Source organism: Anomaloglossus baeobatrachus, chromosome 6 (genome assembly GCF_048569485.1).
Source record: "Anomaloglossus baeobatrachus isolate aAnoBae1 chromosome 6, aAnoBae1.hap1, whole genome shotgun sequence".
NCBI classification, from domain to species: Eukaryota; Metazoa; Chordata; class Amphibia; order Anura; family Aromobatidae; genus Anomaloglossus; species Anomaloglossus baeobatrachus.
In genome coordinates, this window is record NC_134358.1 from 14,706,108 (window position 1) to 14,729,254 (window position 23,147).

The window sequence follows — 23,147 nt, forward strand, 5'->3', positions numbered from 1 at the left end:
CGAGCGGCGCAGAGGCGCCGTGCGGGAAATGTAGATTCTGAGTGCTCTCACCAGATCCAACAAATGCAAATCCTTTTCACATTGATGAACTGGATGAGGACACAAAGAAGGTAAGACGATATCCTGATTGAGATGAAAGGGGGATACCACCTTAGGGAGAAACTCCGGAATCGGGCGCAGAACCACCTTGTCCTGGTGAAACACCAGGAAGGGAGATTTGCATGACAGCGCTGCTAGCTCGGACACTCTCCGAAGAGACGTGACCGCTACCAGAAAGGCCACTTTCTGTGAAAGGCGAGAAAGGGAAACATCCCTCATAGGCTCGAAAGGCGGCTTCTGGAGAGCAATTAGAACCCTGTTCAGATCCCAGGGCTCTAACGGCCGCTTGTAAGGAGGGACGATATGACAAACCCCTTGCAGGAACGTGCGTACCTGAGGAAGTCGTGCTAGGCGTTTCTGAAAAAATACAGATAGCGCTGAGACTTGTCCTTTAAGGGAGCCAAGCGACAAACCTTTTTCCAAACCGGATTGCAGGAAGGAAAGAAGAGTAGGCAATGCAAATGGCCAGGGAGAAACTCCCTGAGCAGAGCACCAAGATAAGAATATCTTCCACGTCCTGTGGTAGATCTTGGCGGAGGATGGTTTTCTAGCCTGTCTCATGGTGGCAATGACCTCTTGAGATAATCCTGAAGACGCTAGGATCCAGGACTCAATGGCCACACAGTCAGGTTCACGGCCGCTGAATTCCGATGGAAAAACGGCCCTTGGGACAACAAGTCTGGTCGGTCTGGTAGTGCCCACGGTTGGCCTACCGTGAGGTGCCACAGATCCGTGTACCACGACCTCCTCGGCCAGTCTGGAGCGACGAGGATGGCACGGCGGCAGTCGGACCTGATCTTGCGCAGCACTCTGGGCAACAGTGCCAGAGGTGGGAACACATAAGGTAGCCGGAACTGCGACCAATCTTGAACTAAGGCGTCCGCCGCCAGAGCTCGGTGATCGTGAGACCGTGCCATGAAAGCCGGGACCTTGTTGTTGTGCCGGGACGCCATTAGGCCGACGTCCGGCATCCCCCAGCGGCGACAGATCTCCTGAAACACGTCCGGGTGAAGAGACCATTCCCCTGCGTCCATACCCTGGCGACTGAGGAAGTCTGCTTCCCAGTTTTCCACGCCTGGGATGTGAACTGCGGATATGGTGGATGCCATGTCTTCCACCCACGTCAGAATCCGCCGGACTTCCTGGAAGGCTTGCCGACTGCGTGTTCCTCCTTGGTGGTTGATGTATGCCACCGCTGTGGAGTTGTCCGACTGAATTCGGATCTGCTTGCCTTCCAGCCACTGCTGGAAGGCTTGTAGGGCAAGATACACTGCTCTGATTTCCAGAACATTGATCTGAAGGGTGGACTCTTGCTGAGTCCACGTACCTTGAGCCCTGTGGTGGAGAAAAACTGCTCCCCACCCTGATAGGCTCGCGTCTGTCGTAACCACCGCCCAGGATGGGGGTAGAAAGGACTTTCCTTTTGACAATGAGGTGGAAAGAAGCCACCACCGAAGAGATTCTTTGGCCGCCTGAGAAAGGGAGACGTTCCTGTCGAGCGACGTAGACTTCCCGTCCCATTGGCGGAGAATGTCCCATTGTAGTGGACGCAGATGAAACTGCGCGAAAGGGACTGCCTCCATTGTTGCTACCATCTTCCCTAGGAAGTGCATGAGGCGTCTCAAGGGGTGTGACTGGCCTTGAAGGAGAGATTGCACCCCTGTCTGTAGTGAATGCTGTTTGTCCAGCGGAAGCTTCACTATCGCTGAGAGAGTATGAAACTCCATGCCAAGATATGTTAGCGATTGGGTCGGGGTCAGATTTGACTTTGAAAAGATGATGATCCACCCGAAACTCTGGAGAGTCTCCAGCGCAACGTTCAGGCTGTGTTGGCATGCCTCTTGAGAGGGTGCCTTGACAAGTAGATCGTCCAAATACGGGATCACAGAGTGACCTTGAGAGTGCAGGACTGCTACTACTGCTGCCATGACCTTAGTGAAGACCCGTGGGGCTGTCGCCAGCCCGAAAGGCAGAGCTACGAACTGAAGGTGTTCGTCTCCTATAACGAAGCGTAGAAAACGCTGGTGCTCTGGAGCAATCGGCACGTGGAGATAAGCATCCTTGATGTCTATTGATGCTAGGAAATCTCCTTGAGACATTGAGGCGATGACGGAGCGGAGGGATTCCATCCGGAACCGCCTGGTTTTCACGTGCTTGTTGAGCAGTTTTAGATCCAGAACGGGACGGAAAGACCCGTCCTTTTTTGGCACCACAAACAAATTGGAGTAAAAACCGTGACCTTGCTCCTGAAGAGGAACAGGGGTCACCACTCCTTCTGCCTTTAGAGTGCACACCGCTTGCAGAAGAGCATCGGCTCGGTCGGGAGGTGGAGAAGTTCTGAAGAATCGAGTTGGAGGACGAGAACTGAACTCTATCCTGTACCCGTGAGACAGAATGTCTCTCACCCAACGGTCTTTGACCTGTGGCAGCCAAATGTCGCCAAAGCGGGAGAGCCTGCCACCGTCCGAGGATGCGGAGAGAGGAGGCCGAAAGTCATGAGGAAGCCGCCTTGGTAGCGGGTCTTCCGGCTGTCTTTTTTGGGCGTGACTGAGCCCGCCAAGAATCTGAGCTCCTCTGATCCTTTTGAGTCCTTTTGGACGAGGAGAATTGGGACCTGCCCGAGCCTCGAAAGGACCGAAACCCCGACTGTCCCCTCCTCTGTTGGGGTTTGTTTTGTCTGGGCTGAGGTAAGGATGAATCCTTACCCTTGGACTGTTTAATGATTTCATCCAAACGCTCACCAAACAGTCGGTCACCAGAAAATGGCAAACTGGTTAAGCACTTTTTGGAAGCAGAATCTGCCTTCCATTCCCTTAACCACAAGGCTCTGCGTAAAACCACGGAGTTGGCGGACGCCACTGCCGTACGGCTCGTAGAGTCCAGGACAGCATTAATCGCGTAAGACGCAAATGCAGACATTTGAGAGGTTAAGGATGCCACCTGCGGAACAGATGTACGTGTGACCGTGTCAATCTGTGTAAGACCAGCTGAAATAGCTTGGAGTGCCCATACGGCTGCGAATGCTGGAGCAAATGACGCGCCGATAGCTTCATAGATGGATTTCAACCAGAGCTCCATCTGTCTGTCAGTGGCATCTTTAAGTGCAGCCCCATCTTCCACTGCAACTATGGATCTAGCCGCAAGCCTGGAGATTGGAGGATCCACCTTGGGACACTGGGTCCAGCCCTTGACCACGTCAGGGGGAAAGGGATAACGTGTATCCTTAAGCCGTTTGGAGAAACGCTTATCTGGATAAGCGTGGTGTTTCTGGACTGCCTCTCTAAAGTCAGAGTGGTCCAGAAAAGTACTTAATTTACGCTTGGGATACCTGAAATGGAATTTCTCCTGCTGTGAAGCTGACTCCTCCACTGGAGGAGCTGGGGGAGAAATCTCCAACATTCTATTGATGGACGCTATAAGATCATTCACTATGGCGTCACCATCAGGAGTATCCAGATTGAGAGCGGTCTCAGGATCAGAATCCTGATCAGCTACCTCCGCCTCATCATACAGAGAGCCCTCCTGCTGGGACCCTGACCAGTGTGATGAAGTCGAGGGCCGCTCATAGCGAGCTCGCTTAGGCTGTCTGGGACTGTCGTCCGTGTCAGAGCCTTCACCCTGGGATGCATGGGACACCCCCGGAGCCCGGAGCTGTTCCAACTGAGGGGGACCAGGGAGCAATGATTCAACAGTGCCCATGGTCTGAGTTACTGGTCTAGACTGCAAAGTTTCTAGAATTTTAGTCATAGTCACAGACAATCTATCAGCAAAAACTGCAAACTCCGTCCCTGTCACCTGGACAGTATTCACAGGTGGTTCTCCCTGGGTCACCTCTAGCAGAGGCCCCGGCCGAGCAAGTGCCACAGGGGCCGAACACTGCACACAATGGGGGTCAGTGGAACCTGCCGGTAGAGTAGCCTCACATGCGGTACAAGCAGCATAGAAAGCCTGTGCCTTGGCACCCTTGCTTTTTGCGGATGACATGCTGTTGTCTCCTCTGAGCAATCTAGGAGGGTATATAGCCAAGAATCACCAGCGACCGTACAGTGCAATGTATAGCATGCAAGCATAAAAATACAAATGTACACTTCGGCACTAGTGGGGTCAGCACCAGAGGTGCCGCTTACCGCCCGCTCAAACGCGGGTGTGTGGTCGCCAGAATCCCGTGTCTGGGTCTCCCAGAACTTGTCTCCCCTCTCCAGCTCAGACTGCACACAGGAATGGCTGCCGGCGTTCTGTGAAGAGGGCCGGACCGTGGGCGTGCCTCAGACAAAGTGCGGGAAACTGGCGTCCCACTGTGCCCAGTGTGAGGGCTGGAGTATGTAAAGTAGACTCCAGCCCTCGGCGCTGACGTTCTGTACAGCGTCCCGCCCTTCCCCTGACTGGCAGGCCTGGGGGCGGGAACGAAACGAAACTAGGCCGCAAAAGCCGGGGACTCGAGTAATAAGCGCGGCCGTCATATATGCACGGCCAGCGCGGAAGTCCCCGGCGCACCACAAGTCCCAGCCGCGCCGCAGCGTGAACTGACAGCAGCGGCCGGCGCGGCAGTTCCCAATATATTGACTCACTCAGCAGAGCTGTAGTGAGTAGTGGCACAAGCGCGCAGCGCTGTTGTCCCCGGCGCACCAACACACCCAGCAATGCTGCAGTGTGTCTGCGCGCGGTCTGTACGGGGACACAGAGTACCTTGACGTAGCAGGGCCCTGTCCCTGATGATACTCAGCTCCAAATCCAGCAGAATCCCCAGGGGCTGTGGATGGAGCACGGTCTCAGTGCCTGGAGACCGGTAAAATCCCACTTCACCCAGAGCCCTAAGGGGGATGGGGAAGGAAGCAGCATGTGGGCTCCAGCCTCCGTACCCGCAATGGGTACCTCAACCTTAACAAACACCGCCGACAAAAGCGGGGTGAGAAGGGAGCATGCTGGGGACCCTAGTATGGGCCCTCTTTTCTTCCATCCGACATAGTCAGCAGCTGCTGCTGACTAAACAGTGGAGCTATGCGTGGATGTCTGACCTCCTTCGCACAAAGCATGAAAACTGAGGAGCCCGTGATCCCACGGGGGGTGTATAGGCAGAAGGGGAGGGGCTTTACACTTTTAAGTGTAGTGCTTTGTGTGGCCTCCGGAGGCAGTAGCTATACACCCAATTGTCTGGGTCTCCCAATTAGGAGCGACAAAGAAATGTATATTCCAAGTAAGTCTCGTAAGTATGGCATAAAAATCATGGCAATCACTGACACGAAAACTCATTACTTACTGAATGCGTATATTTACACTGGTAAAGACAGCAATGGAACTGTTACGGGGGGACCGGCAGATTAGGACCAGGGGGTATATATCCTAATCGCCAGTCGGGGCCCACCGTGCTCCAGATGACAAAGGAGCTGCTGGCACCCGAGGGTTAGGCGGAGACTATAGAGCTGGATGGCTCTGAGATAACCCAGGAACTCTGGGAACCAGTCACGTGTGTTGGGACACGTCAGACCGGACGACAACCCGATTAGCGTTTTGGTGCACCTAGCGCTACACCAACCACGTGTGCAGGAAACACGTCAGGCCGGGTGGTAACCAGGTAGCGTTGACCGGAAGACCGCCACGAAAGCGCACTGTCGGCCACGTGTGTAGGACACGTCAGGCCGAGCGGTCCTCCGATTAGCGTTTCTGGCCACCTCTCGACTGGCCACGTGTGTGTAGGACACGTCAGGCCAGATGGGTACACCAGTAGCGTTGACCGGGAAGCCGAGGAAAATAAGGAACACCCTGTTAACTCCACAGAGGTCCTGGAGTACGCTATCCGTGCGCGTAGGGGGCACAACCGGACAGGTGGCGCAGCAGGTGCGTTGTCCGTGTGCGTAGGGGGCACAATTGGACAGGTGGCGCAGCAGGTGCGTTGTCCGTGTGCGTAGGGAGCACAATCAGACAGGTGGCGCAGCAGGTGCGTTGTCCGTGTGCGTAGGGGGCACAATCGGACAGGAAGCACAGCAGCCGCAACCCAGTTAACGCCACTGGGCTGCTATAGCAAGACTGGAACGGCAGGAGGGAAGCACGGCGCCTGACCCTGATGTGCCGAGCCACGAATCTTGGTGTGACAGGCACCGTTCGCCTAACCCTACCTACCGCTTCCCAACATAGGCTTATGCCGCAATGAGGCTCTAACATGGAGGTGTGCTCTGACTGAGCAAAAGTGAAGACTGCGCACCTCCATGTTGTCTCCAGCCCCTTTTATAACCTGGGTCCACCCCAAATCCAGGGTGGAACCACCAAGGTCCAATAGCAGAGTGCCATGTCATCAGTGACTTCACATGCGACCTATCCGGAACCGCCACGTCATTGATGACCTCATGGCAGCCACGCCCCAAACACTTCACCAGTCATCGTCTGACGACCAATACTGAGGTGCCAGATCATAGGGGCGGGCCTCTGCGAGCCAGTCCGGAGTTGCCACGTCATCAGGACACCTGACACCCTCTGCCCTATCAGGGCCTGCCACCTCACGGACATGCTCAGTGAGGTCCTTACCGGACCTAGCCTCTGGTGCACTAAGTGCCTGAGCATGCCCAGTAGCCTGAGCAACAGGCTCAGAAAGCAGACTATCAGTTTGAGCATGCTCAGTAGGCACATCCCAGCAGTTAGACACAGCACGAAGTCCAAGTACCTGTGCAAAGAGGCTGTTAGGGTTAATTGTGGGAGCATGCTCAGTAGCCTGTACTGAGGACTTAGTCCCAGACATAACACAATCAGGCTGAGCATGCTCACTAGGCAAAACACCGGGCTTCAACTCTGGCTGGGGTAAATCGGCGCACGCATGCGTACTAGCCGCCTCTCCACACTTAGACGTGGTGGAAGGAACAGCCAACTGGACGACCCGAGGCACGGCCAAGAACGGCAGCCGGCGCCTGGGCGAAACAGGAACCACAGCAGGCTGCTTGCGGCTATGGCGGCGCCGGTTCGTAACAGGAACCTTTCTCTCCAATGAGGAAAAACATTTTTATAAACCTACTCAGTCTGTCTTGCGTCTATCAACGCCAATATTTAGAACAAACAGAAATATTACTGCTGATAACTGGACTGGTTCTCTTCCATTGAACTTGTGGCAGAGTTGAAGAAAAGAGGACTTACATATGTGGGAACAATAAGAAAGAACAAGAAAGAGATTCCACCACAATTCTGCCCGTCAAAAACCAAAGAAGAACGTTCTGCAATCTTTGGATTTGCAAATGACATGACCTTAGTTTCCTACGTCCCAAAAAAAACCCCAACAAAGCGGTAATTTTGATTTCATCCATGCATCATGCGAAAAGCATCGACCCAGAATCTGGCAAGCCAGAAATCATTGAATTTTACAATACAACAAAAGGTGTTGTTGATGCTCTGGATGAAAAGTGCACACTTTACTCAACTAGTCGACATAGGAGACGATGGCCGCTTGCAATCTTCTACTCCATCTTGAACATCAGCCTTGTGAATGCATACGTACTCTTTTTATCTTATCCAGTGAATGTAAAGAACAGTCGCCTTGATTTTGTAAAGTCTCATGCCAGAGCTCTGTCAGAACCCTACCTCAATGTTAGGATGCTGAACAATCTACGTCCGCATGAGTTGCAGCAGAACATTGCCCAAATTCTTCAGAAACAGTTGCCTACACCAAGAAAACGACAACTAGATAGACAAGTGAGGTGTGGCAAGTGTCCTAGGAAGAAGGACATGAAGACAAAATTTATGTGCGAAGAGTGCGAGATCCCAATTTTTGGTAATTGTACCGTAAGGTATTGCGATGACTGTAAAAAATAACTAATTTCATGCAAACCAAAAAAAACGATATTCTTTTAATTTCTCTTGAACGGTTTGTGGTGTTTTCAATTTTCATGTTAATACTTATAATCACTTGTTTTTTTAAAAATTTGGGATTTTTATTTACATTATCCTAAAAGTCATGTTTCATAATTCCCTCTGATTGAATCATCAATGTATTACATTTTCCAATACTTGAGTATAACAAATTTTTGACACCCACATGTGTAATCAATCGCCAATAAGAAAACAATTAAAACAAACGTGATCTTTGCATTTTCTGTAAAAATTAGAGATTTCTAAAAACACCCCAGTGTGTTTACCCCAATAGGAAGCCCCACATCACCAGTTGCATGACAAAAATCCCACCTCACCATTTGAGGGTTAATAATCTTCTTAGATGTGGTGTTGAGTACTTTGGGGGGTGCAGTTTTTAGAATGGTGTCACTTTTTCGTATTTTCTGTCACCTAGGCCTCTCAAAGTCACTTCTAATGTGATGTGGTCCCTAAAAAATGGTTTTGTAAATTTTGTTGTAAAAATGAGAAATTGCTGATGAACTTTGAACTTTTCTAACTTCTTAACAAAAAAAAATTTTGTTTCCAAAATTGTGCTGATGTAAAGTAGACATGTCGGAAATGTGTAACGAAAAAAACAGTCACAGAATCACTGGGATCCGTTGAAGCTTTCCAGAGTTATAACCTCATGAAGTAACACTGGTCAGAATTGCAAAATTTGGTCTGGTCATTAAGGTGAAACTTAGCTCCGTCACTAAGGGGTTAAATCAGGTTCATTTTTATTTATCATCTAAATTAAAGTCAGAAACAAAAACACACAATTACATAACAGTGCACCCATACTCCATGCCCAACAAAGACAGACAGCTGCTTCTTAGTAGAGTCCCTCATAACTACCACTCTTATTTTCTTCCTGGGAACACTATTATATGTTTCTATCACGTTAGGTATGGGAAGTAGCGAGTGAACGATGAAAAAGGAGGGAAGGGAAGCAGGGCCGGCTCCAGGTTTTTGTGGTCCCTGGTCAAAAGAGTCTCAGTGGGCCCCATCTACACGTAGACACGCACTTGTACAGATACGTACACATACAGGCATACGTACAGTACATACAGTGCCTTGCGAAAGTATTCGTCTCCCTTGCATTTTTCAACCTTTTCCCACATTTCAGGTTTCAAACATAAAAATTATAATGTTATGAAGAGTCAACAAGTGGGACACAATTGTGAAGTTGAACGAAATTTATTGCTTATTTTAAACTTTTTTTAAAAAATAAATAACTGAAAATTGGGGCGTGCAATATTATTCACCCCCTTTACTTTAATTGGAGCAAACTCATGCCAAAAGTTCATTGAGGATCTCTGACTGATCCAATGTTGTCCTAAATGATGATGATAAATATTATCCACCTGTGTGTAATCAAGTCTCCGTATAAATGCACCTGCTCTGTGATAGTCTCAGGGTTCTCTTTAAAGCACAGAGAGCATCATGAAGACAAAGGAACACAACAGGCAGGTCCATGATACTGTTGTGGAGAAGTTTAAAGCTAGATTTGGTTACAAAAAGACTTAGAAAACTTTAAACATCCCAAGGAGCACTGTGCAAGCGATCATATTGAAATGGAAGGAGCATCATACCACTGCAAATCTACCAAGACCCGGCCGTCCATCCAAACTTTCATCTCACACAAGGAGAAGACTGATCAGAGATGCAGCCAAAAGGCCAATGATCCCTCTGGATGAACTGCAGAGATCTACAGCTGAGGTGAGAGTCTGTCCATAGGACAACAATCAGTCGTACACTGCACAAATCTGGCCTTTATGGAAGAGTGGCAAGGAGAAAGCCATTTCCCAAAGAAAATGCAGGAAAGTGCAGCTGCTGCCCGAGCACTGCGGTTCCCGGAACTCAACCCGGGGGCCGCGGGATACATCACCGCCACTGGCGACGGCGAGTGTGCCCCACCGGCGGTCCAGGGCCCCGGCATTTGCTCATATGTGCCAGGTGCTGACGTCGGCCCTGAAGGGAAGCCCTGTGTTTAGGGAAGGGGGAGATGGTGACCCCTGATCCAATCTTCCGCTGGCTCCTGGTTTCCCTGATGTTACTAGATAAGTTTTACACCTATGTGCCAAGCAAGATTCCTGGCTCTGGCTGACCCTGAACTGGGCCCTGGGTAATAAATGGTGGGATGAGCACTTAATCAACCCCACTAAGCTCTAAAGAGGACACAGGGAGCTCAAACAGGGGGAAGAAGGGAATTTTGTTAATTACCGTAAATTCCTTTTCTTCTAGCTCCAATTGGGAGACCCAGACGATTGGGTGTATAGCTACTGCCTCCGGAGGCCACACAAAGCATTACACTAAAAAGTGTAAGGCCCCTCCCCTTCTGGCTATACCCCCCCAGTGGGATCACGGGCTGCTCAGTTTTAGTGCTAAAGCAAGAAGGAGGAAAGCCAATAACTGGTTTAAACAAATTCAATCCGAAGGAACCTCGGAGAACTGAAACCGTTCAACATGAACAACATGTATACCCGAAAAAAACAAAAATCCCGAAGGAAACAGGGCGGGTGCTGGGTCTCCCAATTGGAGCTAGAAGAAAAGGAATTTACGGTAAGTAACAAAATTCCCTTCTTCTTCGGCGCTCCATTGGGAGACCCAGACGATTGGGACGTCCAAAAGCAGTCCCTGGGTGGGTAAATTAATACCTCAAGATACCGCTGCAAAACAGCCCTCCTCTACGAGGAGGCAACTGCCGCCTGCAGGACTCTTCTACCTAGGCTGGCGTCCGCCGCCGCGTAGGTATGCACCTGATAATGTTTGGTGAAAGTGTGCAGACTCGACCAGGTAGCTGCCTGGCACACCTGTTGAGCCGTAGCCTGGTGTCGTAACGCCCAGGACGCACCCACGGCTCTGGTAGAATGGGCCTTCAGCCCTGATGGAACCGGAAGCCCAGCAGAACGGTAGGCTTCAAGAATTGGCTCCTTGATCCATCGAGCCAGGGTGGATTTGGAAGCCTGCGACCCTTTGCGCTTTCCAGCGACAAGGACAAAGAGTGCATCTGAGCGGCGCAGTGGCGCCGTGCGGGAAATGTAGATTCTGAGTGCTCTCACCAGATCTAACAAATGCAAATCCTTCTCATACCGATGAACCGGATGAGGACAAAAGGAAGGTAAGGAGATATCCTGATTGAGGTGAAAGGAGGATACCACCTTAGGGAGAAACTCCTGAATCGGGCGCAGCACCACCTTGTCCTGGTGAAACACCAGGAAGGGAGCTTTGGACGACAGCGCTGCCAGTTCGGACACCCTCCGAAGAGACGTAACCGCTACTAGAAAGGCCACTTTCTGTGAGAGTCGAGAAAGTGAAACATCCTTCAGAGGCTCGAAGGGCGGCTTCTGTAGAGCTATGAGAACCCTGTTCAGATCCCATGGATCTAACGGCCGTTTGTACGGCGGGACAATGTGACAAACCCCCTGCAGGAACGTGCGTACCTGAGGAAGTCGTGCTAGGCGCTTCTGAAAGAATACCGATAGCGCTGAGACTTGCCCTTTAAGGGAGCCGAGCGATAAGCCTTTTTCCAAACCAGATTGCAGAAAGGAAAGAGAGGTAGGCAATGCAAATGGCCAGGGGGACACTCCCTGAGCCGAGCACCAGGATAAGAAAATCTTCCACGTCCTGGATAGATCTTAGCAGACGTGGGTTTCCTAGCTTGTCTCATGGTGGCAACGACCCCTTGAGACAACCCTGAAGACGCTAGGATCCAGGACTCAATGGCCACCCAGTCAGGTTCAGGGCCGCAGAATTCAGGTGGAAAAACGGCCCTTGTGACAGTAAGTCTGGCCGGTCTGGTAGCGCCCACGGTTCGCCGACCGTGAGATGCCCCAGGTCCGGGTACCACGACCTCCTCGGCCAGTCTGGCGCGGCGGCAATCGGATCTGATCTTGCGTAGCACTCTGGGCAAGAGTGCCAGAGGGGGAAACACATAGGGTAGCTGGAACTGCGACCAATCTTGCACTAAGGCGTCTGCCGCTAGAGCTCTTTGATCGCGAGACCGCGCCATGAAGGTTGGGACCTTGTTGTTGTGCCGAGACGCCATTAGGTCTACGTCCGGCATTCCCCAGCGGCGACAGATCTCCTGAAATACGTCCGGGTGAAGGGACCATTCCCCTGCGTCCATGCCCTGGCGACTGAGGAAGTCTGCTTCCCAATTGTCTACGCCCGGGATGTGAACTGCGGATATGGTGGAGGCCGTGGCTTCCACCCACATCAGAATCTGCCGGACTTCCTGGAAGGCTTGCCGGCTGCGTGTCCCGCCTTGGTGATTGATGTATGCCACCGCTGTGGAGTTGTCCGACTGAACTCGGATCTGCTTGCCTTCCAGCCACTGCTGGAAGGCTAGTAGGGCTAGATACACTGCCCTGATTTCCAGAACATTGATCTGAAGGGTGGACTCCTGCTGAGTCCACGTACCCTGAGCCCTGTGGTGGAGAAAAACTGCTCCCCACCCTGACAGACTCGCATCTGTCGTGACCACCTCCCAGAATGGGGGTAGGAAGGACCTCCCCTGTGATAAAGAGGTGGGAAGAAGCCACCACTGAAGAGAGTCCTTGGCCGCCTGGGAAAGGGAGACTTTCTAAGGACGTCGACTTCCCGTCCCATTGGCGGAGAATGTCCCATTGAAGCGGGCGCAGATGAAACTGCGCAAACGGGACTGCCTCCATTGCTGCCACCATCTTCCCTAGGAAGTGCATGAGGCGTCTTAAGGGGTGCGACTGGCCTTGAAGGAGAGAATGCACCCCCGTCTGTAGTGAACGCTGTTTGTCCATCGGAAGCTTCACTATCGCTGAGAGAGTATGAAACTCCATGCCAAGATACGTTAGTGATTGTGTCGGTGACAGACTTGACTTCGAAAAGTTGATGATCCACCCGAAAGTCTGGAGAGTCTCCAGCGCAACGTTCAGGCTGTGTTGGCATGCCTCCTGAGAGGGTGCCTTGACAAGTAGATCGTCCAGGTAAGGGATCACCGAGTGTCCCTGCGAGTGCAGGACTGCTACCACTGCTGCCATGACCTTGGTGAAAACCCGTGGGGCTGTCGCCAGACCGAATGGCAGGGCTACGAACTGAAAATGTTCGTCTTCTATCACGAAGCGTAGAAAACGCTGGTGTTCTGGCGCAATCGGCACGTGGAGATAGGCATCTTTGATGTCTATTGATGCCAAGAAATCTCCTTGAGACATTGAGGCAATGACGGAGCGGAGGGATTCCATCCGGAACCGTCTGGTTTTCACGTGCTTGTTGAGCAGTTTTAGGTCCAGAACAGGACGGAAAGAGCCGTCCTTTTTTGGTACCACAAAGAGATTGGAGTAAAAACCTTGACCTTGTTCCTGAAGGGGAACAGGGATCACCACTCCTTCTGCCCTTAGAGAGCCCACCGCCTGCAGAAGAGCATCGGCTCGGTCGGGATGTGGAACAGTTCTGAAGAACCGCGACAGAGGACGAGAACAGAACTCTATCTTGTACCCGTGGGACAAAATGTCTGTTACCCACCGGTCTTTGACCTGTGGCAGCCAAATGTCGCAAAAGCGGGAGAGCCTGCCACTGACCGAGGATGCGGAGGGAGGAGGCCGAAAGTCATGAGGTCGCCGCTTTGGAAGCGGTACCTCCGGCTGCTTTCTTAAACTGGTTAAGCATTTTTTGGAAGCAGAATCTGCTTTCCATTCCTTTAGCCACAAGGCTCTGCGTAACACCACAGAGTTGGCGGACGCCATTGAGGTACGGCTCGTAGAGTCCAGGACAGCATTGATAGCATAAGTTGCAAATGCAGACATCTGTGAAGTTAAGGACGCCACTTGCGGCACTGATGGACGTATGACAGAGTCCACCTGCGCCAGACCAGCTGAAATAGCTTGGAGCGCCCACACGGCTGCGAATGCTGGAGCAAACGACGCGCCGATAGCTTCGTAGACAGATTTCAACCAAAGGTCCATCTGCCTGTCATTGGCATCTTTAAGTGAAGCCCCATCTTCCACCGCAACTATGGATCTAGCCGCAAGCTTGGAGATTGGGGGATCCACCTTTGGACACTGGGTCCAGCGTTTGACCACGTCAGGGGGAAAGGGATAACGTGTATCCTTAAGACGTTTGGAGAAGCGCTTATCTGGATAAGCATTGTGTTTCTGGACTGCTTCTCTGAAGTCAGAGTGGTCCAGAAAAGAGCTCAATTTACGCTTAGGATACCTGAAATGGAATTTCTCCTGCTCCCGTGTCCCTGATGGTACCCAGCTCCGTATCCAGCAGGATCTCCGGGTCTGTGGATGGAGCCCGGCCTCAGAGTCTGGAGGCCGGTAAGATCCCACTTCACCAGAGCCCTTCAGGGGGATGGGGAAGGAAAGCAGCATGTGGGCTCCAGCCTCCGTACCCGCAATGGGTACCTCAACCTTAACAAACACCCGACAAGAGTGGGGTGAGAAGGGAGCATGCTGGGGGCCCAAGTATGGGCCCTCTTTTCTTCCATCCGACATAGTCAGCAGCTACTGCTGACTAAACAGTGGAGCTATGCGTGGATGTCTGACCTCCTTCGCACAAAGCTTGAAAACTGAGCAGCCCGTGATCCCACGGGGGGTGTATAGCCAGAAGGGGAGGGGCCTTACACTTTTTAGTGTAATGCTTTGTGTGGCCTCCGGAGGCAGAAGCTATACACCCAATCGTCTGGGTCTCCCAATGGAGCGCCGAAGAAATAAATTAATAACTTATCTCCAAGAAGACTCAGGGAGAGGAACTGCAACACAAAATAATGTTTCTCCAGATGATTACAAACAGACTCTTAAGGCTGCTTTACACACAACTATATCGCTAGCGATCTCGTTAGCGATGTGACACGCCAGATCTTAGATACGATTTGCCGAGATCGCACATAGGTCGTTTTGTGACCGGCTCGACCTATGTGCGATCTCGGCAAATCATATCTACGATCTGGCGTGTCACATCGCTAACGAGATCGCTAGCGATATCGTTGTGTGTAAAGCAGCCTTTACACTGAAACCTACAGGAATTTAACTCTAATCACCAGCAAACACCAAGGGGAAATCTGGGAATATAAGGACACAAAGGGAAGTAATGATGATTTACAGCTGAAAGGTGAGGATATCTTTAGGGTCCTAAAAGGGGAGGGATTAACCCCCAGCAGAGAAGATACATTAGATCAAATTTAAACCACAACAGGAAGAATAGAATGCCAAGGAGCAGTTTCTGCAGCCAAACGCTGCGACCTTCTAGAGCCGGACACCACGGGACAGCCTGTCAATCGTGACACACCCGGGACATTTTCTGGGTGACTTTTGTTTCTTCTTTTGTTGGAATGGTCTCTTCTTCAGTTGTGCCATTTTTGTCCTTCTGCATGAGGGTTTGATATAGGTTCCTTAGCTGCATGGGTGAGGACATCCTTGTGATCTGTTGGCTCCCTTTGGTCATGTGTATCCACTTTTCTGCCCCTATAGGGGCTCTGAAGCTTTTCTCCTTTCCATGTCTTGAAGGGTTGCTTCTGCTTCACCCAAGAAATCCTCATCTGTAATGAGCTTCAGTGTTGCTATTCTTCCTTCCAGCCCCTGCCCCATTTTTCCTAAAAGGGCCACTAGTCTGCACCTGTGGCAGGCGAACTAGGCTTTTTTGTCCAGTAGATCTGTGAACATGTAGCATGTGTTGCAACTCACCATCTCTTCCATATTGCTCTTACATTTGTATGTTCCTGTGTGTGTGTGTGTGTGTGTGTGTGTGTGTGTGTGTGTTTCTTACTTTACCTGTGTATCCGCTGTCCCAGTGTATGAAGCGGACAAATTGGTTTTGCGATATCCTCAGAGCAGCGAGAACTGGCTAATCCAAGCAATCGTTCAGGTTAAGGCGACTCTTCCTTCTTCCCAGAATGCACTGGAAATGTGGTTGCGCTTCCTGTGGCTCCAATCCTTGGTTTTCCAAGGTTCTCAAAACAGCGAGACCCGACTAAACCCAGCAATTGTTCAGCTTAACACGACTCTTACTTCTTCCAAGATGAGCATCCTGCGGCTTCATTCCCTGGTTCATGTGTTATAGCTGCTGCACTTAAGTAATTCACGGCCTGAGCATCCTGGTGAAGTGGGTCCATGAAACTGCAGGTCCGGGTGAACACACAGACCCACGTCACCGCCACATCAGAATGGGAGGCACCTGGTACAATGAGGACTAACGGGCTATGATGGGCTGCAAACAGGCAACGCAGCACATACTGTAGTCCACAGAAACAGATGTAGAGAGCCACAGTAATGTGTAGTCTCCAATAACAGCTGACGATGCTTATTGAGGAGTTACTGGCAGGTATTGTGCAGAGGTGACGGGGTCCCAGTTACAGGGGTTTGTCCTAGCAGATCTTAAAAGGACAGGGGACATGAGGTCTTGGATACACTTGTAAAATCTGACAGTAGAGGACAGGCGGAGCTGAGACAAGTGCGTAGCAGGTCCGATAGTCGTGATTGAAGATTTGCCGACCAAGAAATAGACCTGGTCTTTTACTCTTCCTGCAAGTTGCAAGTGAGCAGGAACACGACTGATTCCTTCTGGAGGCAGAAAGTCCCTCATGACCCCTGTTCCTCACAACGCAGGCCTCGTTACAATGCATCTGTGCTGGTGAGGAAACACAATGAAAACTGAGACAAAGTAACCAAAACTGTTTGAAATGTATTATAGAAACGTAACTCACTCCCAAGCGGAGAAACAAAACTATTTACATCTGTAGAAAGTAAGAAATCCAATGTGTAATACAAGATGGTGGTGCCCAGTGTAGCCGGTTACTCCAAATCTTCCTCCTGCACCCTGCTGGTTAACCTGTTCAGACACTGCAGGATGCTCTCCCGGCCACGGTAGACGCACTTCAATCCCCGGGGTACGTTACGGCATGAGGAGAGGTCCAGGTGTGTGAGTGCCTGGCAGCCGGACAGCACGTCTCTGCAGAGGGAAAAGAGTATGAGCACAGGGTATGACAGCACAGTGCACACCATACGTAAGGGTGATCACCTGGCGGCGGCCCCAGAGACCTTAGTCCCCGAGAGAACAAGGGACTTTAGTGTGTCGTTGGTCCCATCTTCAGTGAGGATGGCTAGGGCTTCTGTTAGTTCACTCTTGCTGAAGGTCAGCCCTGACAGGTCCAGCTCCTGCAGACTGTGCCGCCATCGTCTGGTGATTGAGCAGCAATTAGCACAGTAGTGAATGAAGCATGATGTATAGCAGTGCATGCCCAGGTACAGGCTCTCCAGATCTGAAAGGACAGAACAGGTGAGGGGCAGAGGAATAATGGCAGATAAATGAGGGGGCGCTGTGCCCATCCTCCCCCAGCAGGTACAATATGAATTAAAGGCCACAGAGTGGGTGCATTGTCAGGTGTCCACAACGTGATAAAACCCCATGGGGGTGTGAGACTGCACTTGAAGTGTATATGGAACGCTTATGGGGGTGTGAGACAAGGTGTATGTAGAGCGCACACGAGGTATAGTGGGTACGGAAAGTAATCAGACCCCTTTACATTTTTCCCTCTTTGTTTCATTGCAGCTATTTGGTACATTTTTTTTCTCAGTAATGTACACTCTGCACCCATCCCCCATCTTAACAGAAAAAAAAAGAAATGTAGAATTCTTTGCAAATTTATTAAACAAGAAAAACTGAAATATCACATGGTCATAAGTATTCAGCCCCTTTGCTCGGTATTGAGTAGACGCACCCTCTCTTTTGAGCTAGTACAGCCATGAGTCTTCTTGGGATCCTGGATTTGGGGATCCTCGGCCATTCTTCCTTGCAGATCCTCTTCAGTCCCGTCAGGTTGGATTGTGAACGTTGGTGGACACCATTTTCAGATCTCTCCAGAGATGCTCAATTGGCTCGACTGGTGGAGGGCTGCAGTGATAGTTGATAGTGATGGGCGATCCCCCCGATGGTCAGGATCGGGAGACTCGACGATCGTTTTGTAAAGATCGAGATCAGGATCGAGATAACATGAACTTTCGTCCAATCACCAATCTTGGACTTTACAGTTATGGGATGGGGCGGGGGGGCAGTACAATAAAGAATATATTTAATAATAAACATTGTCATTATACTTACAGGTCCCGTGACGCGTCCTGCAGCGCTGTCTCTCGGCCGCTTCTGCTTCCGAACATTGCTGCGCCCTCGGGTTACAAGACCTTACGTGATATCATGGCCATGTGACCAGTCTGGTGTGTACAGACATTGGCTTACAGACTGGTCACATGGCTATGACGTCATCGAAGGTCCTGTTAACTGAACTTTGACTGTCACTATGCGAGTGTCGCATCGGCATCACCTGATACGGCCACACCCTCTCCTGACCGTAGCAGTCGGCTGCATTTGTTTCCATGCAGCTGAGGCGCTCGTGTCCGGAGAGTGTCAGTCCGCGCGGGATGATGCTGATGCGAGACTGCACGAGTCATACGCAAGTGTCAGCCTGCTTCTCACACTAAATATACGCTGCCTGTGCACAGTGATGAAGCAGAGCTGACATTGCTCTCCCTGTGGATTATGTCAGACTAAGGATTGTTTTTATAATAAAGATGGAGTTTCTAAATTTTTTTTGTTTTATTTCTAATAAAAATAAAATTTGTGGTGTTTTTTTTTTACTATTTGCTAGAAATTCATGGTGGCCATGTCTAATTTAGCGTGACACCATTAATTTCGGGCTTAGTACCATCTGAGAATACAAAGCCCTTTATTACCCAGTGAGCCACTTGGGCACCAGGGCCGCTGATGATCTGGGTAAGGCGCCTGGACTTGGCACTAAGAAACAATGCGCCATTTCCAGGGGCAGATGCGGGCTGCCGAGAATTCCAGCCCCCAGCTGCCTGGTGTTACCTGACTGGCGATCAAAATACTGCGGGAGCCCACGCATGTTTTTTTTAATTATTTTTTTTAACTAACTAAAAAAAAATTAATCGTCTTGCCTGTTTTTTGATTGCCAGCCAAGGTAAAGCCAGGTCGATGGGGGTGGCAGCCCCTAGCCGTCTGCTTTATCTGAGCTGAGAATCAAAAAATATCGCGGAGCGCTGTCATTTTTTTTAAATTATTTTTATTCAACTATATATTGTGTACTAATATATATATATATATATATATATATATATATATATATATATATATATATATATAAAAATTAGTATAAAATCTCTGGCAAAAATTAAGAGACCACTGCAAAAGTTTCAGGTTTTCTGATTTTTCTCTTTATAGATATATTTTTGAGTAAAATGTAAATTGTACTTTTGTTCCATAAACTACTGACAACATATCTATAAAATTCTAGACAAGAAATGTTGTATTCATTTTCTGAAAATACTAGTTCATAGAATAAAGCAACAATTTGCATTTTACAAAAAAATATACCTATAAAAGAGAAAAATCTGAAAAACTGAAAATTTTGCAGTGGTCTCATAACTTTTGCCCGAGCATATATATATATTATATACACACACACACACACATACATACACACACTACAGTTCAAAAGTTTAGGGTGACTTAGGTAGTTCCTTATTTTTGAAAGAAAAACACATTTTTTTTTCAATGAAGCTAACATTAAAGGGTGCTTTACAAGCTGCGACATCGCTATATATATCGTCGGGGTCACGTCGTTAGTGACGCACATCCGGCGCCGGTAGCGACATCGCAGCGTGTAACACTAATGAGCGACGATGAACGATTGCAAAATCGTTCCAAAATGGTGATCGTTGACACGTCGCTCATTTCCTTAATATCGCTGCTGCCACCGGTACGATGTTGTTCGTCATTCCTGAGGCATCACACATCGCTGTGTGTGACACCGCAGGACCGACGAACATCTCCTTAGCTGCATCCACCGGCAATGTGGAAGGAAGGAGGTGGGCGGCATGTTCCGGCCGCTCATTTCAGCCCCTCCTCTGCTATTGGCCGGCCGCTTAGTGACGTCGCTATGATGCAGAACGCACCTCCCCCTTGAAGGAGGGATTGTTCGGCGGTCACAGTGACGTTGCTGACAAGGTATGTGCGTGTGAATCTGCTGTAGCGATGTTCGCTATGATAAGGCCGTAATTTAGGTTGATGCAATCTAATCATGCATCCCTCTTAAACTGTCTGCAGTCCAAATTATGAGTCACTCGTGGTAGCATGCATTACCCTCTCTTTCGCTCACACCAGAGAGACGTACTCAGATATGAATAGAAAGTAAGACTGATTTATTTCCGGAAGTGTTACAAATATATATAACCTTATTGGCTAGGTGCCAAGAATACGTAACACGTCTCCTATTGGATAAACTAGATACAGCTTATTCTGTGATATACAATTTACTGTAATGTGCTTGGTTCCTCATTTATATTAAGCAATGTCAGCATGATTCACTGGTCACAAGAATAGCCCAGACTGTCTGTCTGAGTCTTATGCCAAGAGATATGTGGGGTACAGTTCAAACAACATCTTAAATCTTGTTCTTTATGGATATCTCCATGTAACTCCTATATACTCATAATAATGATAATCACATCCCTAACAGTCCCCCCCTTTGGAGATAGCCAAAAAGTCTTTCCTTACGTTTCCAGGTCTATTGATCTGTCCTAATGCTGATGGTTACCTCACTCACATACGAGATACCCCATCCCTTGTGGATGAATCTCCCCACCCAACAGACTATGCATAGGAAGCCAGATCCTGACCGTATTCTCTAGACTGTTCTCATGGCTATGTTCCGCTGGCACACGTTATTCAGGAAGGGGGAACGTGGCAGTAGTCCTCTAATGGGCTAATATTTATCAGGGTTGGTTTCTCTCAGAGTCTCATGCTCCTCAGTCCTTAGGCGGTGATGGTGGGACATCATCAAAGGTGGGATGTAGAGTCGTCTTCCAGTCCACATGCTTAGATATCATCATCCTGGCACAAAGTATCGGGTAGAAGAGGGAAGACAGCCATCTCCTGGTCTCAGGCAGGTCCGACATCTCTTTGTAGTGGAATGCATGGATCTTCGTCCGAAGAAAAAGAGTGAGAGAAGAGAGAGAGAAAAAGAGAGAGAAAGATTGAGAAGAGAGGAAGAGAGAGAAAAAGATTGAGAAAAGAGAGAGGAAAAGAAGAGAGAGAAAAAGAGGAATGAGAGAAAGAGAAAAGAGAAGAAATCTAGATCTGGCTGGATCTGGAGGAGAAAACTCAAAAACGTGTATTAGGCAAATGTTTAAACAAACAACAAGCTTAGTTGAAGTATCTGGGGGTACTTCTAAACAGGATTTCATAGGGTCTCAACCTAGTGGTCCCTGCTGTGGTGTGTCTGACACTGAACAATGCAAGCGAAGACTCTCATGCCCTTGCTTTCTACACTGCCCCAACCTCCCAACCTTCCCTCTATTCTGTGGCTGGTATGGGGTGTGTAGAGTCAGTTCTGTGTCTAAGGCCTGCCATATCTCTTTGGCTGGCAGTGAAAGCAGGTCACTAGCCACTTCCCATGGTCTCCGGGAGCCCACAGCTGCACCCTATCCCAGTCCTCTTCTTCTTCTGGGACTTGCTCTTGTAGGGTCAGGACAACGTTTTCTCAAGACTTTCCATCTTTCCTTTCTTCTTTACATCTGGGTCATTCGAAAAGCACAGATTGACTGACTGTTTCTCTCGTAAGTGGTCTTGGGGCTTCTTTGGATGTTCTGTCAGTGAGGGCACTTCTTACTGCTTCCCTTGACTCCTCCAATGTAGGCCTCAACCCTGCTCACCACGACTCTGTCTGGCAATAGCAAAGCTTCCATCCGTTCTTCTATGGCCTCATGGCGGCATACAGTTCCATTGGCAGTGATCAAGTCTCTTGTCCTCCACAGAGTAGATGCTGGCTGCCATCTTGCAGGCTTCAGCGAGAGCACATACATCTGCTTCTTTACAGACAGGCATGCGGGTAGCGACTGCTCTATCAGCACAGCGTCTTCTGCTACCAGCACCATACCCATGTTGAACCGTCTTCTTGATGCACATCTTGATCCATCCGCAAAGATGTTAAGTCAGGGTCCAAAGGTGTTAAGTCAGGGTATCGAATCCAGAGTTTCAGCTATGCCAGAGTCGACTACCTCTTCCACCAAGGTGTCAGAGGTGGGACACGTCAGAGGTGGGACACTCCCCCCTTGGAAGAGGGAGAAGTTCAGCAGGATTAAGGACCCCACACCGAGAGATGGTGACTTTGTCAGGGAGCAGTGATGTCATACGGGCACTGATCTTCAACTGGTGCTTTAGGTAGGTGTTCAATCTGGCTGAGTAGTGTTCAAAGGACTGCTATCTTCTTCCATGGCAAACATGTAGAATGACTTCTGGGCTGGAGATGACGTGATGATACTCTTCAGGTGACTGTGACTGTAACTCAGGTGACTACGACTGTAACTCAGGAGTCACCAGCCGTAGTTGTTTGCATATGGGCTCTCGGAGACCTGATACAAAGGACTATACCCAGGTTTGTAAGAAAGAGCAATGAGTGTAACTTGGGGTCAGGAGAACACTGAAATTCTAAAAACTAAGATCCCCTAAAACCCCGGGGAAAGAGAAAAGAGCACAAGAGGGTTTGGAAACTACCAAGCAGCACCCCCTGACTACATCTACACAACTAGGAAAAAGCAGTGGAGCGTATCTACTCTACCTCTCCTGTGCTGACCCTGTAACTCGGGGCCCTGCACTCTCCCTCATCCCGACGGTAGACCTGATGGTGGTCAGGGCCGAGCCTCCAGCGTATCCCTATCTCCTGTCAGACCCTGCAAACTAAGACACAAAGGATTACTGGGTGCTGCCAACGAAAACTTTAATATATGTCAACTCCTGATGATCAATGTCCCCTTGGGACCACATGAACCTTCACCCTCTCTATCAGGGAACTCTTGTGCAAGACACCAGGCAGGATAACATACAAGTGAAAATATCTCAAAACTAGGCTAAGTAACAACTGCCATATGCAGAAAAATATTCACTGTCCACCAGGACTAATAGTGAGCAGTCTATATGGTCTACTAAATTGTATAACATACAGAAAAAACAAATATGCAAAAGTGAAGGGAAAAAGTCCACAGGACTATCAGCAATAACCTCTGCTAAGGTTCATTAGTGGAAAAATGGAGTGTGTGTGTTCCAGGTCCCTGTCTCCCCTCTCTGCAGTCCCTGCTATGTCGGCAATAAACAGAGCAGTGACTTTGGCTGCTAAAACAAAAATGGGGAACCGGGTGTCGGCTGGACTAAAA

The 23,147-nt window shown here is 49.6% G+C and overlaps 1 protein-coding gene across 1 annotated transcript in view; it reads right to left on the bottom strand.

Moving 5' to 3' along the window:
- Positions 1-16,585: 16,585 nt before the first annotated feature.
- LOC142316964 (F-box/LRR-repeat protein 6-like) overlaps positions 16,586-23,147 on the bottom strand; it is a 102,246-nt gene continuing 95,684 nt past the window's right edge. Inside the window, exons 9-10 of the mRNA XM_075352796.1 lie at positions 16,942-17,182; positions 16,586-16,872 (exon numbers count right to left, since the gene is read on the bottom strand). Of these exons, the coding sequence (XP_075208911.1) occupies positions 16,716-16,872; positions 16,942-17,182 (398 nt within the window). The 3' untranslated portion in view covers positions 16,586-16,715. The remainder of the gene's footprint in view (positions 16,873-16,941; positions 17,183-23,147) is intronic.